This window comes from Amblyraja radiata, chromosome 4, assembly GCF_010909765.2.
Source record: "Amblyraja radiata isolate CabotCenter1 chromosome 4, sAmbRad1.1.pri, whole genome shotgun sequence".
NCBI classification, from domain to species: domain Eukaryota; kingdom Metazoa; phylum Chordata; class Chondrichthyes; order Rajiformes; family Rajidae; genus Amblyraja; species Amblyraja radiata.
Window position 1 is genome coordinate 112,147,015 of NC_045959.1, and position 16,582 is coordinate 112,163,596.

General features: G+C 44.4%; 1 protein-coding gene across 5 annotated transcripts in view; it reads left to right on the forward strand.

Annotated features, from left to right (window-relative positions):
* ppp1r17 (protein phosphatase 1 regulatory subunit 17) overlaps nucleotides 1-16,277 on the forward strand; it is a 527,342-nt gene extending 511,065 nt beyond the window's left edge. For all 5 annotated transcript variants that reach the window (XM_033020267.1, XM_033020264.1, XM_033020268.1 and 2 more), the window contains exon 4: nucleotides 15,975-16,277. In XM_033020267.1, the coding sequence (XP_032876158.1) occupies nucleotides 15,975-16,054 (80 nt within the window). In that variant the 3' untranslated portion in view covers nucleotides 16,055-16,277. The remainder of the gene's footprint in view (nucleotides 1-15,974) is intronic.
* Nucleotides 16,278-16,582: the final 305 nt, after the last annotated feature.

Genomic DNA, 16,582 nt, shown 5'->3' on the forward strand with positions numbered 1-16,582 from the left:
CCAGCTCTTCCCCGAGTCACTGCTCCCACCAGGACTCTGTGGCGTATCCGAGACTCTGCTTGCAGCACGGCTTCGCCGGCTCTCCACTTCCTCCCAGTTTTCACCTCCACCCCTGCTTGAGCCACCTTGGGGTCGCTGGAGTCCCTGTACAGCATCTGGCCCGAGTCACCTTGAACTCCTCCTCCAGGGACTTCAGGGGCAGCTGGAACTTGGTGTTAGTTTCCGTAAAGGGCGATGCTGCTAAGGCTCCTGGGCAGTCCCAGCCACCTTCTGAGAAAGCTGCTGACTTTCCTCTCCAATCTCTCTACGATGGATATTGGGACTTCGTAGACAAGCAGTGGCCAGAGTATCCTTGGCAGGATACCATGCTGGTAAATCCATGCCTTGAACTTGCCGGGAAGTGAGACCGGTCACTGCTCTCAATCAACTCTCCAGCTCCTGATAGGTTGCCTGTTAAACACCTTGCCAAGACTCTTCACTGGCCTTTCGGAGACAGTTGGGATTGGTGTCCCTTCGATGTTGAAGCGGAACCTGTCCATGACTTGCCCTTCTTCAGCGCCAGTGACCTTGATTTTCCTGGCTTAAACCTCATCCTTGCCCAACCAATCAGCTTCTCCAACCCCTGCAGGATCCACCTGCCTCCTGTCACTGACTCAGTGGTGACAGTCAGGTCGTCCATGAAGGCTCTGATTGGTGGTTGGCGCATTCCTGACTTGGTCCGAGGGCCCCGGCACTCTGGCTCAGCAGACTTGATGATCATGTTCATCGCCAAGGCACAAAGGATCAAAGAGATAGTACAGCCTGTGATGATCCCAACCCCCAGTCTGTGCCACTCTGATGTTACTGACCCTGATGAGACTCTCATGCTGAACTGGTTGTAATAGTCCAGGATGAGATCTGCCACTTGGCCCGGCACATGATGCTTGGCCATGACTGTCTGGATCAGCTTGTGCGGGATGGAGCCGTAGGCGTTGGCCAGGTCAAGCCAGAGCACTGTCAGGTTTCCCTTGTTCTCCCTGGCTTCCCTGATGTTTTACTTATAATTACTTCAATATTGTAGCACAAAAGGTCATTCACTTCATGCGAATTTTCAACAAAGCAATCCTATTCACCCCATTTCACTGCACCCTCGCATCTCTCCCATATGTCTATCAATTCCCCTTTGGTACTTTTGATACAAACTTATATTAAGGGTAATATACAGAAGCAAAATGACCTGCAGCACATCTTTGGGATGTGAGAGGAAACTAGAGACCTGTCCAATACCCATATTGTCACAGGGAAAGCTCCATGATGACTGCACCCAAGGACAGGATCAAGTCAAATCCTAGGAGCTTTAAGGCAAGATCACTAACTGCTGTGCCACAAGTTGCCCATAATCGAAATAGAATAGTAAGATTAAACGAGAACTTACCAGTTTGAAGTTTGATCTTTATTTTATGAGGAGTTACGTTGAGGGATTACATGAAGAAGAGCCTGCCAGCCCGCATGCGCGTCAATCTTCAAAGCAGCGGTGTGAAAGTCACAGATAATAGTTGATGAACTGAATATAGTAAAATTTGAGAAACTAGAACTACCAGCTGATCTTATGAGAGAGGGTTCTGAGCGGAGGGCACGTAATCCCTCAACGTAACTCCTCATAAAATAAAGATCAAACTTCAAACTGGTAAGTTCTCGTTTAATCTTACATTTTACTTCAGAGTCACGTGAGTGACTACGTGAAGATTTCAAAGCTCTGTGATTTCATGCCGTGGAAACGAAGTCCATGCATCACTCACTGCATCAATTGACCAAGGATGAGTGAACATTAATAATGCATTCAGACATGACATAGATTTAGACATAGCTGATGCTTTTTAATGAACAAAAATGACAATAGTACCCCTCTCATCCGGGAGGAAACTATAACAGAACTAAAAATAGAGTTGGCAAATAGCCCCGGTCTAGCAATGGGTTTGTTATAAAATGTTTGGAAAGATCGTTCGTTTGACCATCCTGCAGTCGCTAGGATGTGGTACAGTGGAACGTCCATAACCCTGCTGCTGAAATTGTTGCAGCCCTGGTGGAGTGAGATTTGAAAATGTCAGTGTTCAGACCTGCACAAGCCCGAACCCGTTTAACCACCTGGAGATGGTCTATACTGATACCTTCTTATGAGGTTTTATGTAACTAACAAACATTGCTAGATCAGTGCCCCTAAGGCTCTAAGTGACCTTCACGTATTGTAGTAGATATGACCACACACAACCGAAGGTCCATGGGGTATGCCCAAAATCTAGTTTGAGACCTGATGCCCCTGGCTGCTCTGCTTGACTAAGCCATGAAAATAAATTGTTATTTTGCCTGCAGATGTAACCATTCTGTCTAGTCGCAGCTTATGCAATGGCTGGACCCGTTGCGCTGAACCAGCGCCATGAGCATAACCACTTTGTAAGTGAGTTTGACTAAGGACAGGGATGTAGCTGGAGCCCACCGGCGAAGCGGCGTCAACACAATGTTAACATCCCATATCTCTGTGTACCTGGGCCTGGGAGGTTTGAGTTGAAGATACCCTTCATGAATCTAGATATCAGAGGGTGAGACCCAACAGAGTGGGTCCCGCTCCCTGCAGAAAATATGATGAGAAGGCACGTTTGGCACAGTTAATGGTACTATAACTTAATTTTTGTCAAAGACCCATTCGAAAATGAACTCCCAGGCGTCAGTTATGTGTGCCGTATATATGCAAATTAGCATTTAAACAAAATACTTCCCCTCTCCTGATGACGAAAAGTACTGCTTATCTGGTGTTATCCCTGCAATCTGCAGTGAGCACGTCCATGCCTCGGCCTAACAATCCGAGCCGCAGGAACAGTCTTTTCAGAGTCTGCAAGTTAATGAATTGATTTTATCATGCATTGGATGGTTGCCCGAGTCATGGGCTGAACCAGCAATTCTATGTTAGAAATAACCATATAAGGTTCTATTAACAATCTCAACATCAGCGGGAACCATGACTGCATAGGCCAGTCACTACAGAAAATGACTGAAGCGGGATTTTGCTGAATTTTTTTGCAACCCGACTGATGAGGCAAAATGGAGGAAGACATTCCTCCCCAGTGTAGCGAGAATGCATCTATCGCCTCTGCCATGCCACTTTTTTTTTCCTTTTTTTCCCTCTCTTTTTGCAACTGGTAATTGAGCCTGGATGCAAACATCTTGATCTTTAGTGTTCCATGAGCCACCAAGTCATTAATACTTAGTGATCCAACATCCATTCTGCTTTGACATTGATTTACGTGATGATACACCAGTGCCAAATGAGGTTAGGTAAACTATCACCGGATACTTTGACTTGATTGCACCCATGTGATTAACATATGACACCACTAAAGTGTATCAACTTGGATTTGAGCATGCAGTTTATGCATATTCGCACAAAAAGCTTTAACCCATAGAATGCACCTCGTGCCTATAGGTAGTTGATACCATATAGCTGAGGAATTGGTAACTCATGCAAATCCCATCACCTCCGTAACTAGAGATGGTATTAGTAATTCTCATCTCTGAGCACTAGCATTAGTTTGTAATATAACTGAAGATTTTCTGACGAAAGTTAGTGGAGCAATGCTAAATACTGTTTGTCCACCATAGTGACTTTCATGGAGGTAAATAACGAGACCTACTTACCAGTGTCTCTAACTCCAGGTCCCTTACCTTTGCTGGAGTTCCAACGAAATTTCATTTGCAGACTCTGTCCATGTTGTCATTCCATTAGATCGCTGATGCTGCTAACCAACTTCTCTTGTAGTGGCTAGTCCATCTCTGACGGAGCAGCAATTTTAGAGGCAAAGCACACCGCTTTCCCTCATGCGATTGTCGTGCATTATGCATTAAGCATGGGACCCCCCGGCACATAGTCATATTCGGGTTCCTCTTTGGAGTTAATCCATACTAACCTTAGACACTCTTTTTAGAGTGTGGTCCGGTGGGCGGCGCGACTCACGTCGCAGTGGCCTCTGCAGTCCGTCTGTCTTTTTATTATTTTTTGTCTCATTTGAATGTAGTTTTTATTATTTTTTTTGTGTATGGGTGTGGGTATGTGTGTGGGGGGCGGGGGGTGGGGGAAACTTTAAAAATCTATCCCCTGCACGGAGAACCCGACCTTTTCTCTGTTGGGTCTCCGTTGTCGTTGGGGCCTAGCACCGTGGAGCGGCCTCCAGCAGGAACGACCTGGGGCTCCAGTCACGGAGCTGCGGACCTACTCACCATCATGGAGCTGGCTGAGTTCGGAGCAAGAGGAGCAGTGGTGGCGCGCTGCTGCGACCCGACCCCGGAGATTCGGAGGCTTACCGCAGGTCTGGCAGACAGGAACACCGGGAGCCCGCGGGTCCCTGCTGGGAGACCGCTTTTCGGGGCTTCCGCAACGGCGACTTCATCCGCCCGTGTTGCGGGGTTGAAGAGTACCTGGAGCGGGGCCTTACATCACCGCCCCGCGCAGCTTGGAATGGCTGCGGGACTTTGCTAGCGCCCGCCGGGGGCTCCAACAACAAGACCCGGAGCGTGGCCTTGCATCACCCGGCGCGGCGTAAATGACCGCGGGACAATTACCATCGCTCGCCGGGGGCTTTGACTTTGACTCTGACATCGGGAGGGGAATGGGAAGTGCAGGGGAGAGATAAGTCTTTGCCTTCCATCACAGCGAGGAGGAGATGCGCTGTGATGGATGTTTGTGTAAATTGTGTTGTGTCTTGGTTCTTTTTGTGTGTATGACTGTAGAAACAACATTTCGTTTGAACCTCATTGGGGTTCAAATGACAAATAAATTGTATTGTATTGTATTGTATTGTAGAGTGGGAGTAATGCACCTGTACCAGGTGTCACCATCCGTAACCTCACTTTGTCTGTGCATGCCTTTGTACCAAGCATGTTTTGCGATACCATCTCCCATGGTCATAATATATATGGCTCCATCTTCATCCTTCATACATCCGAATGGGAGGACTTATACAACCTGAATCAGGGGCTGCCCCACCATCTTCATCCTTCATACATCCGAATGGGAGGACTTATGCAACCTGAACCTGGAGCTGCCTCAGGCATGTGTGCATGTATTTTAGCACCATCTCCATCACTGCGTTCAACCGAGTGGGAGGAATGGCAACCCTGAACCAGGCGTTGCTTCAGGCACATGTGCATACTTCTGTAGCACTCTCTCTACCACTCCGTCATTTGAGTGGGAGGAAACCTGCAACCCTGAACCAGGAGCTGCTGCCTGATATGCCTTAAGATGGAGCGCTCTTTGACTGCGCCGAGTCGCAATCTTGTCTGACATAGATGCCCAAGACTTGGCACTCACTCTGAGTTGGGGTTGGCAGGTTGCTTCCTTCAGCAGCCACCAGGACTAGCAGTGCAAATCGATGTCAACCTTTTAATGGTAATGTAATTGTATATCTCTAAGTGATGCTTACACTATAATTAGTGTAATTAAAAAGAAAGGTCTGAAGTACCCCGCGGCCCAAATTAAAAACCCTCGGGAGTCGCTGACCGCACTGTCAGCGACTCGAGCAGCAAACCCGACGGCTACCGGGTTATGACAGAAATATTTCAAATTTCATTAGAAACGGGAATAGTGCCGGAGGATTGGCGTATTGCGCATGTTGTTCCATTGTTTAAAAAGGGGTCTAAGAGTAAACCTAGCAATTATAGACCTGTTAGTTTGACGTCAGTGGTGGGCAAATTAATGGAAAGTATACTTAGAGATAATATATATAAGCATCTGGATAAACAGGGTCTGATTAGGAACAGTCAACATGGATTTGTGCCTGGAAGGTCATGTTTGACTAATCTTCTTGAATTTTTTGAAGAGGTTACTCAAAGGTTCAAAAGGTTCAAAGATTATTTATTAGTCACATACACCTAGGTGTAGTGAAATGCTTCTTGCCAATGCAGCACATGAAGAAGGAATACAGACATAACATTAATAAGAGTTTTAAACATAAAGAACATCCCCCCACAATGGCTCCCACCATGAGGGAAGGCACAATGTCCAGTCCCCAACCCCAGTTCACCCATAGTCGGGCCCATTGAGGCCTCAACAGTTGCCTCTACGGAGGCCCGATGTTCCTGGCCGTTCTCGCCGGGTGATGTTGCTCCGGCGTCGGGAGAATCCTCGCAGCGGCCTGGGAACCCTGGAACGGCCGCTTCCGTACTGGAGGCCGCGGCTTCCGAAGCCAACAAGGCCGCGCCGGTTGGAGCTCCACTACTGGCGATCTCATCTAGAGATCCCAGGCTCCCGGTGTACAGTTCGGCGCCGCCGCCCGCAGCTGGCCGCTCCTCAAACCCGCAGCTCCGCGATGTTTTACTCGGCCGCCTTCAGCTCACCGGAGCTCCAGCGCGGCGACCCAGGCAAGGCATCGCCCGCTCCATGATAGCGCTCCAGCGCTGTGCCGCTGCCGAAGCCGTGGTTCTGGGCAGTGCCCGACAGGAAACGCCGCTCCAGGCCCGCTGGTAGGCCGCGAGGACGGGTCAAAGCTGCAGCCCGGAGAAAAGCTGCCTCTCCGACCAGGTAGGGACCCTGAAAGGTAGTTTCCCCCTTCCCCCCCCCCCCCCACCCCCCACATAAAAAAGTCTAGAACTCCAGAAACAAAAACACTTTAACTAACTAAAAATAAAAAAAAGATGAAAAGACAGACAGCTGCAGGCTGGGCAGCCGCGCACAGGTCAGCGCCCCCTGCTGGTCACTGGCCTCGGGAAATTGATGAGGGTAAAGCAGTGGATGTTGTATATATGGACTTCAGTAAGGCCTTTGACAAGGTTCCTCATGGAAGGTTGATTAAGAAGGTTCAATTGTTGGGTATTAATGGTGGAGTAGCAAGTTGGATTCAACAGTGGCTGAATGGGAGATGCCAGAGAGTAATGGTGGATGGTTGTTTGTCAGGTTGGAGGCCAGTGATTAGTGGGGTGCCACAGGGATCTGTGTTGGGTCCACTGTTGTTTGTCATGTACATCAATGATCTGGATGATGGTGTGGTAAATTGGATTAGTAAGTATGCAGATGATACTAAAATAGGTGGGGTTGTGGATAATGAAGTAGATTTTCAAAGTCTACAGAGAGATGTATGCCAGTGGGAAGAGTGGGCTGAAATATGGCAGATGGAGTTTAATGCTGATAAGTGTGAGGTGTTACACCTTGGCAGGACAAATCAAAATAGGACGTACATGGTAAATGGTAGGGAATTGAAGAATGCAGTTGACCAGAGGGATCTGGGAATAACTGTGCACAGTTCCCTGAAAGTGGAATCTCATGTAGATAGGGTGGTAAAGAAAGCTTTTGGTGTGCTGGCCTTTATAAATCAGAGCATTGAGTATAGAAGTTGGGATGTAATGTTAAAATTGTACAAGGCATTGGTGAGGCCAATTCTGGAGTATGGTGTACAATTTTGGTCGCCTAATTATAGGAAGGATGTCAACAAAATAGAGAGAGTACAGAGGAGATTTACTAGAATGTTGCCTGGGTTTCAGCAACTAAGTTACAGAGAAAGGTTGAACAAGTTAGGGCTTTATTCTTTGGAGCGCAGAAGGTTAAGGGGGGACTTGATAGAGGTCTTTAAAATGATGAGAGGGATAGACAGAGTTGACGTGGATAAGCTTTTCACACTGAGAGTAGGGAAGATTCAAACAAGGGGACATGACTTGAGAATTAAGGGACAGAAGTTTAGGGGTAACATGAGGGGGAACTTCTTTACTTAGAGAGTGGTGGCTGTGTGGAATGAGCTTCCAGTGAAGGTGGTGGAGGCAGGTTCGTTTTTATAATTTAAAAATAAATTGGATAGTTATATGGACGGGAAAGGAATGGAGGGTTATGGTCTGAGCGCAGGTACATGGGACTAGGGGAGAATACGTGTTCGGCACGGACTAGAAGGGTCGAGATGGCCTGTTTCCGTGCTGTAATTGTTATATGGTTATATGGTTATACCCGTTACCCGCACTTCCGCGGTCCAATTGGTTTCCTCGCGGTCCGACCGGGATTCGCTCGTATGTAATATCCAACAGGAATCTCTGCGAGAAGAGATTCCTGCAACAAAGGACAACCTGAAAAGTAAGTTTGAACTTACCTGTAGGATTTGAAAACTTACCGCTGGAGTAGCAGCGCGCCTGCCAGCCAGTCGTTGCGCCATGCGTCGACGTAATGATGCACATGCGGGCTGGCGGGCTCTTCTTCATGTAGTCACTCACGTGACTCCAAAGTAAAATAGTAAGATTAAACGAGAACTTACCAGTTTGAAGTTTGATCTGTATTTTATGAGGAGTTACGATGAAGGATTACGTGAAGAGCCCGCTGTGCACGCATGCGCAGCATACTTCAAAGAAGCGGTGTGGAATCACAGATAGACACAGTTATTGAAATAAAGATAGTAAAGAAAAGGAGACATCAGTTATCAGTTTGACCCATATTATTGAGGGTGGGAGCGGAGGGCACGTAATCCCTCATCGTAACTCCTCATAAAATACAGATCAAACTTCAAACTGGTAAGTTCTCGTTTAATCTTACTATTTTACTTTGGAGTCACGTGAGTGACTACGTGAAGATTTTAAAGCTCTGTGATTTCAAACCGTGTAACAGTTATTACTTCACTCACTGCCTTGAGGGAGGAAGTGTGTTATCGTAATCAACCAATGAATCTGTTTGTAGAAAAACACAATGGTATTGTTTAACAATAACAACAAAGAAATTAAATTGCTCCCCTGGGCTTAAATTAAATATTTGCAGTCTGTAAAAAGATTTCTGCAAATAAAGCAGGTTTTGCCAACGGCTTATTATAAAAAATTCTGAACGGTCTTTCCCCTGACCATCCTGCTGTAGCCAGGATGTGGTCTATAGGCACGTCCATTCTTTTGGCCGTCGACGTGGATGCTGCCCTGGTGGAGTGAGATTTGTACATGTTAGTGTTTATCCCAGCAGCTTTTAGCACCTGCTTGAGCCATCTCGAAATGGTTTGGCTCGTCACCCGACCATAAGGTTTTTTATGACTGACCCACAAGGCTTTTCCACTCCCTTGAATATTTTTGGTTATGTCTATGTAGGACAGTAGGTGGGTCATGGCACACAACCGTGGTTCTGGCGGGTAAGCCCGGAATTCCACGACTGGATTAGGTGTTCCTGGTCTGCTCTGTTTGATCAGTCCCTGGATAATAACAGAGATCTGGTCTGGAGCTGTGAGCATGCTGTCCAGTCACAATAGGTGTAGTGACTGGACCCTCTGTGCAGATACAAGTGCCATCAACATGAGTGTTTTGAGCATAGATTGTTCCAGGTTGAGGGATCTGGCTGGTGGCCATCCCCTGAGGTATGTCAGGACCACACTGACATCCCATATATGGGTGTACCTTGGTCTAGGGGGTTAGAGTTGTAAATACCCTTCATTAGTTTGACCACCAGCGGGTGGGACCCCATGGCCTGTTGTCCTGGAGCTTGTTTTAAATAGACAGACAGGGCACTTCTAGCTGTGTTGATGGCACTGTAGCTGAGTCCTTAATCATGGTGAAGGTTCGCCAGGAATTCCAGTACGATGGTAACTGTAGCGGTTGAGTAGGTGGTCCCTGTATCCAAGCAGTACTTCTCCCATTTTTTGATGCTGGACAAGTACTGTTTTTTAGTGGATGTTCGGAGGGATGCTGACATGGTGTCGACGGTTTGTTCTGATAATCCCAGTCCCAGAAGTGGTCTGTTCAGAATCTGCAACCCAGGAGTTTGATTTTTTCATGGCACGGGTGGCTTATGCCCGACACTGGGTGTTAATAACTCTGGGTCACTGGAGAATACCATCGGAGTTTCAACAACCATGTCATGGAGTATTGGGGACCATGTAGGCCAGTCGGGTACTATCAAAATACCTGAAGCAGAGTCCATTTGTATTTTGCGTAGTATCCGACTGATGAGGCAGAAGGGAGGAAATGCATAGAAGAAGAATTTCCCCAATCCAGCGCGAACGCATCTACCGCTGCTGCCTCAGGGTCTGGTTCCCAAGCGACATACATAGGTACCTGGTGATTTAGCCTTGATGCAAATATATCGATATATGGCGTGCGATATTGCTTGATAACTTTTGCAAATATTTTGGGGTTTAACATCCATTCGATGTTGTTCATTAAATTTACGTGACCTGGTGTCTGCCATTGTATTTAGCTTACCTGGCAGGTAAGTTGCTGATAGCCAAATATGTCTTTCGACACACCATTGCCAAATTGTGTTGACCAACTTGTTGCATGATAACGATTTTATGCTGCCCATATGGTTAATGTAGGCCACCACCGTAGTATTATCTATTTGTAACCGTACATGCAAGTGATGCATATTTGATGCATATGCTTTTAAACCATAAAAGGCACCCAACATCTCTAGATAATTAATGCCCAGTGTAAGTAGTAATGATGACTCTGGGTTAGTCCATCTACCACCTGTGCTGGATATGGAGTTAGTTGCTCCCCAGCCTTGAGCACTGGCATCTGTTTGGATAACTAACGTAAGGTTAGTGATGATAATAGGGCTGAAACTATGCCAAACGTTTTTTGCCCACCACTGTAGTTCTGATATTGCTTCAGTGGGTAACTTCATGACACGATCATAATGACCTGCATGTCGTTTTAGTGCCTGTACCTTTGCTCTTTGTAAGTTTTGATAGTGCAAAGGTACGAATTGTGTAGCCGGAAATGCTGCTACCATTTTCCCAATTACTCTTGCTACTTGTCGAATAGTTGGTCGTTCGTTGACCATTAAATTGTTGCATGATTGTGCCAATTCAACTGTTTTGTCTCTTGGCAATGTTACAATCGTGTAGACTGAATTAATTGTGAAGCCCAAGTAGTCCATGGTTGTGGATGGCTTCAACTTAGATTTATCTGGATGTAAGACAATCCCAGGGTTTCGAACAACTGTTTGGTAGCTGATACAGCTGACATAGTCAATTCCATGGTCTTGCCTACTATTAAGATATCATCAAGATATGCCATGACAATATGTTTTTGTGTTCTTAATATTGCCAGAGCTGATTTTAGTATCTTGGTGAATAATCTTGGGGCTGATGTTAACCCATGGGGTAACACTTTAAACTGCCATAGCTGCCCCATCCAGGTAAATTTCAGGTATCTGCGATGATCCTTGTGAATGGGTACTGAATAGTAAGCATCTTTAAGATCAATGCTTGCCATGAAGTGTCCTTTGGAAATTAGTTGTTTAGCAGTAACAACCGTTTCCATTTTGAAATGTATATACTTAACAAACATATTTAGTGAAGTTAAGTTAATGATGATGCGACATCCACCATCTTTTTTGGGTTTAGTGAATATATTTGATACGAATTCCAAGGGTTCATGTTTTGTTTTTTCAATTATACCCTTTGTAATTAGTCTCACCAGTTCAGCTTGTCCCTCTTGTTTTTCTTTAACTGAGAGGGAAAATACCCTCTGGGATGAATGTTGAACTGGTGGCAATTTTTCTAGTATGAATCGTATTTTGTATCCACTAATGCCATTGAGTATATACTGATCACTCGTGATAGACTCCCATGTTTCTTTAAACAGGTGCAATCTCCCCCCTATTAGTATTAAGCCCCTACTTTCTATATGCTGGTAGGAACCAGACCCACGTACCTCCATGGTTATGGGTATTTCTTCTGTTTCCTCCCGGTCCAACGAGTCTTGCGCGTTGTCTGACATGGCGGTGATGTTGGGGGGTGGCGCATTTTCCATGGGGTCCGCTCTGGGCCCTGGTCTAAAGAAGACTTCCGGTGATAGAATGCGGACCCCGAGCTTTCACCAGTCCCATATGGTAGACGTCGACTGGTGGACGCGATGGGGTGCTGCCGTTTGGGAATTATTGTTTTTGGTTTGCTCGTCCCGGGGCCTGCCCTCATGAGACCGAAAGTTTTTGAGGCCTCTTCCATATCCTTCATTTGCTTTCTGAGGTTTTTGCCAAACAGCAGTGTGTCTGGCTCAGTGGCTGGAGTTTTGCAAAATCCCGCAAATTTAGGATTTATGGCAGGTCTTATGATTTGTTTACGAAGGTTGTGGTCATCTCCGTATTGTCCACGGAACGAGCAAACGATGAGATGGCTGACGTCAGGAGCCTGAGGATCTGCTGCAGTTTTAGCTCCTGGTTCCGAATATTTGCCCCAATGTGCCCCCAGATTTGGCTGTTTACAGCCGGCACTTTAAGGGACTCACAGTTCTCTGGAGCTGTCTACGTTTCTAAGGCCTCATTGACCACCTGCTCCTGTAGGGGCCTGTTGGAGAGGTGGTTAATGCTGGCTGCTAGTTTGGCCTCTAATGGCCTTCCTGCACGTGGGGCTGCCACGTAGCGGTCCACCACACCCAGCAGCTCTTCCTGTTCCTGCACCCCTTGCATACTCCTTCAGCCAACGTCCCCTCTTCTTGACCAGCCCAGTCCTGGTCACCAAAGCTACCCTCGGGTAAGGAGGAAGCAATGGACAGTGCACAAGATACTGTGGAGGGAGTGCCTGAACTCCCCCTGCGAGAGCGCCCCTCACGCAGCGCATCTCGCTGGAGCACCTGCTCCAGGAGCCGCTCCAGGCGGCTCAGGCGGCTGTCTCTCCCCCGTGCGGGTGGAGAGACGTCCCCGTCCGACAAGTCGGAAGCCACCGGCCGGACGCTTCTTCGGTAGCTTTACATCCAGCCCGCTGCTCAGGCGCTAGCGGGACTGGGCTCGGCACGGTGTCGGGGATGGCGGAGCGGCTGGTAAGCGGTCCTACCGCCTTGTTGCTGCCCCCCCCCCCCAGATGGAACGCTCCTCATTTGGAGTCGAGCGGGGGACAGGTTTGTCCAAGAGCCTTTGTTCTCTGCCTGAAATAAAGCAGAAGGCTCTCCTGTGAAAGAAAACCCGACCGTTCTTTCACCCTGTAGCGGGAGCGCCTGACTCCCGATGCGGCCGCTGTTGCACTGCTGAACGCAATGCCGCACATGCGTGCTGAGCGGGCTCTTCACGTAGTCACTCATGTGACTCCGAAGTAAAATTAACCAATGCTTTCAAAGAGTCCGATAGAGAGAGGAACATTTGCAGGGGAATGGGAAGGATGGAACTGTTTAAACTAGAAAACAGCATTAAAGACATTGACCTTAACAGCATTTACAGAGGCACAATCTAAAAGTAAACTTCACAACACAATAAACATTCAAAACCATATTTTCCATTTGTCATTCCATTAAATTCAAATTTTCAACCTTTTAAATTCCTCTAATGTTGGCCATCCATGATGAACTGCCTGAAAGCATTCCTTTAGCGGCTCCGGTCATGGTGCATATGCTTCTTTTCTAAGTAATTATTTGTTGCAAGTTTACATTACCATTCAGGATTCTAAATTCTAATTATACATTGTGGAATACAGTGACAGTTTGATGTCAACCTTTTAATGGTAATGTAATTGTATATCTCTAAGTGATGCTTACACTATAATTAATGTAATTGAAAAGAAAGGTCACCCATTTTTATTACGCAATAGGGTTGTGCTGTACTGCAGACCAGCTGCATGGTTTATAATTTTTCTTCCTTTCTAACTACTTGAAATAATCTTTGTAACATACTAAATTGCTTATGATATTTCCCACGAGTAATCCTGAATATTTGATTTCAACTTATGGCTTGGCATAGAGACACAGTTTCAACCAATTTTGCGTGGCATAGTAACATATACATATAAGGCACATTTTGTGAAGAGATCAGATACTATGATACTAAACAATTTCCTATATAATCAATAAACATATAGTAAGGAGTTTGGTTGGACGCTAATCTGAGCATTTCCATCAGATTTATTTATGCTGAACAAACCTTGCTGCCAGATCCTATATCTATCCTATCCCCTCCCACCAGATTAACCCCGTGTCGCCCAGGATTTATAGACGATAGAAATTGTAAAAACAATCTTTATTTTAGCCAAAATAGATAGACACAAAAAGCTGGAGTAACTCAGCGGGTCAGGAAGCATCTCTGGAGAAAAAGAATAGGTGATACACTGGGTCGAGACCCTTCTTCCTATTAATTTCACATTATCTACTTCACTTTGGCTTAAGATAATATATGTATATTTGTATATTATATAGCAAAGAGATCAGCATACATGTACTGAATTATTTGTTGATAATTGGATTTTTTTTTTAAATAAGTCATGTTTGTTGATCTGATTTGTAGTGTACATTAAATTAAACATGAGTACACAGATGCAAATCTTTATGTGGTCTGTGTTTCATGGTCTGTCTTTCAAGCATTGCATGACAACATACTGAGGCTTTCCTAAATCAACAAGGTAGTAAATAACCACTTTTTAAATGGTCACAACAATGAAGATGAATCTAGACATTAAAGGGGACGTTTAGTTATTCACAACCAGCTATATTCAGGCACACATACATGCATGCAAATATACATCCACATATCTGTATGCACATGCATATGAAATATACAAATACCTGTAAGAGGCCATTAGACACTTCAATTTGAGAATATTGATTTGGCCTCTCCCTCAACTAATTGGCAAAACATATTTTTATCTTCCAGAGCACTTGTATAAATATAAATAGTGACATTTGTCATATGTGAAAATAGGATTTTAATCCAAAATGTGTTGGTTGAAAGAAAGCAAGGAAGTATTTAAAAATGAAAGAATTCAATATTAAAACAGGGAGTCAAGACGTTGCTTACGTTAAATCATTACCGACTGCAGGTCACAAGGAAATGACAAATTCAGGTGTCAGCTGTAACTAATTGTTGCTTAATTGAAATATAAATACTTAATGAGATCGCTTGAACCATTTGTCTTTTCAATTTCCTGAAATAGATCAATATCATCTGTTTTCATGCTCATCTTTCCAAGATTTCAGCTTTGCACAATAGTAAAACGGTGTTCTTCGATGATACAATGATGTATTTATTTAATACAACCTTAATACATTAAACCTTCTTATTGTAACCACAACACAATGCATGAGATTCCTTCATCATTCTACAACGTTTATCTGTTAGCCACCTCTGCCAAGCTACTTTTACTTAAATGTCATTTACAAATCACCTTCAACAGCTTCTTCCTCCACATCATTTCCAAAGTGCCCCAGGTTTAGGGTACATTTCCTGCCTTCTGCCCTATCTTATCTAATAACTACTGAATTTTTAGTCTTTTCCCTTATTCCTTACGATGCCACTTTTCCAACCCTTTGCATACTCCTGAGAGCTATCCTGAACATATTTCAACTACCGGTAATCCGAATCCATTCATATCTCAAATAATTCCAAGTATTGCACGAGCTCTATTATTTAGTATGTTAAATTGAAAATCTTATTTAAAAATCCTTTCATAGTCTCAATTATCATCTTACAGCTCCAGCTAGACTGAAGCACTCTTTCACAGATTTCAGCCCATGTCGTTAAAACAAAAAGATGTTGCCTTTCTTTACATCGCTATATGTGGCAGAGGACTTCAGTCAGGCTGGAGCAGCTAAGATGATAATCTTAACCTATTTCCATCCACTATCCCCTGTACCTTTATGCTTCCCTATTTATGCAATCCTTCTTCTGTTCTTCGGTATTTTAGTATGCTGCAGGCACTCTAGAAAGATAGAGTGTTGTAATCTCCAAAAATTGATTTCCATCCAGCTGTCGTGCTCCATCGAGTCAATGATAAAGGTACAATGCTCTTCATCCATTTCCTGATCTCATGATTCCTTCAAGATTGCTTTTCTGATGCCTGCTTTGTTTTGCAGAAATTATATTGAATAATCAAACAGGTCATTTTGAAACCTTTGCATTAAAATGCTGCTGTTATTGATTATTCATCATGTAATCTGCCATATTCAATGAAATATTGTCGATTGTCTATTGTCTATTAAATAACAATAAGGACCTGTCTACAGTGCAATGATTTGTAAAATTTTACTCCAGGATAGTTAATAATATTTCAATGTATCCTATTGTATTTCCATTTTAGGTGTAAAATTAATGAAAGAGGAGAAACAGCCAGTGCTTGCAGAAGATGATGAAAAGGATGCAGAAAAATTAACTACTTAATAATTTCGCAACAGAAGTGTTGATTTCTTTTGAACATCTGCAAGTGTGTGTGTTTATTCTTCAGCTTTATTAAACATGTACTCATGTCAACTGTACCATTAACTAAGACAGTATTTTGCTAAATTCCTTCAGAAAGTGAGTTAACACTGGTACAGTTAGCCTAAGATTTCTGTTAGATCATTGTAAATGCTAATCATTAGATTAAAAAAGACACTGAAAAGTCTTGATGATTGATTCATTTTTGCTTCATACAAGAAGTAATGTGCTGAATGATAATGCTCAGATATTTACCTCTCATTCACAATTGCGAATATGTAATATATCTTTAATGTATCTTGAAGATTAGCGCTGAAAAGATTGATTCCACCTTGTTATGAGTACTATTTCACTGATATATATTTCACAGGAATCCCATCCCATCTTAAATTGGGTAATTTCAAGTTAATTAGTTAAAATGCATGTAATTAAAAATATGCATTTGTGACTAATGGAAATACTTTTTGAAAACATTGAATCAATTACAACAAA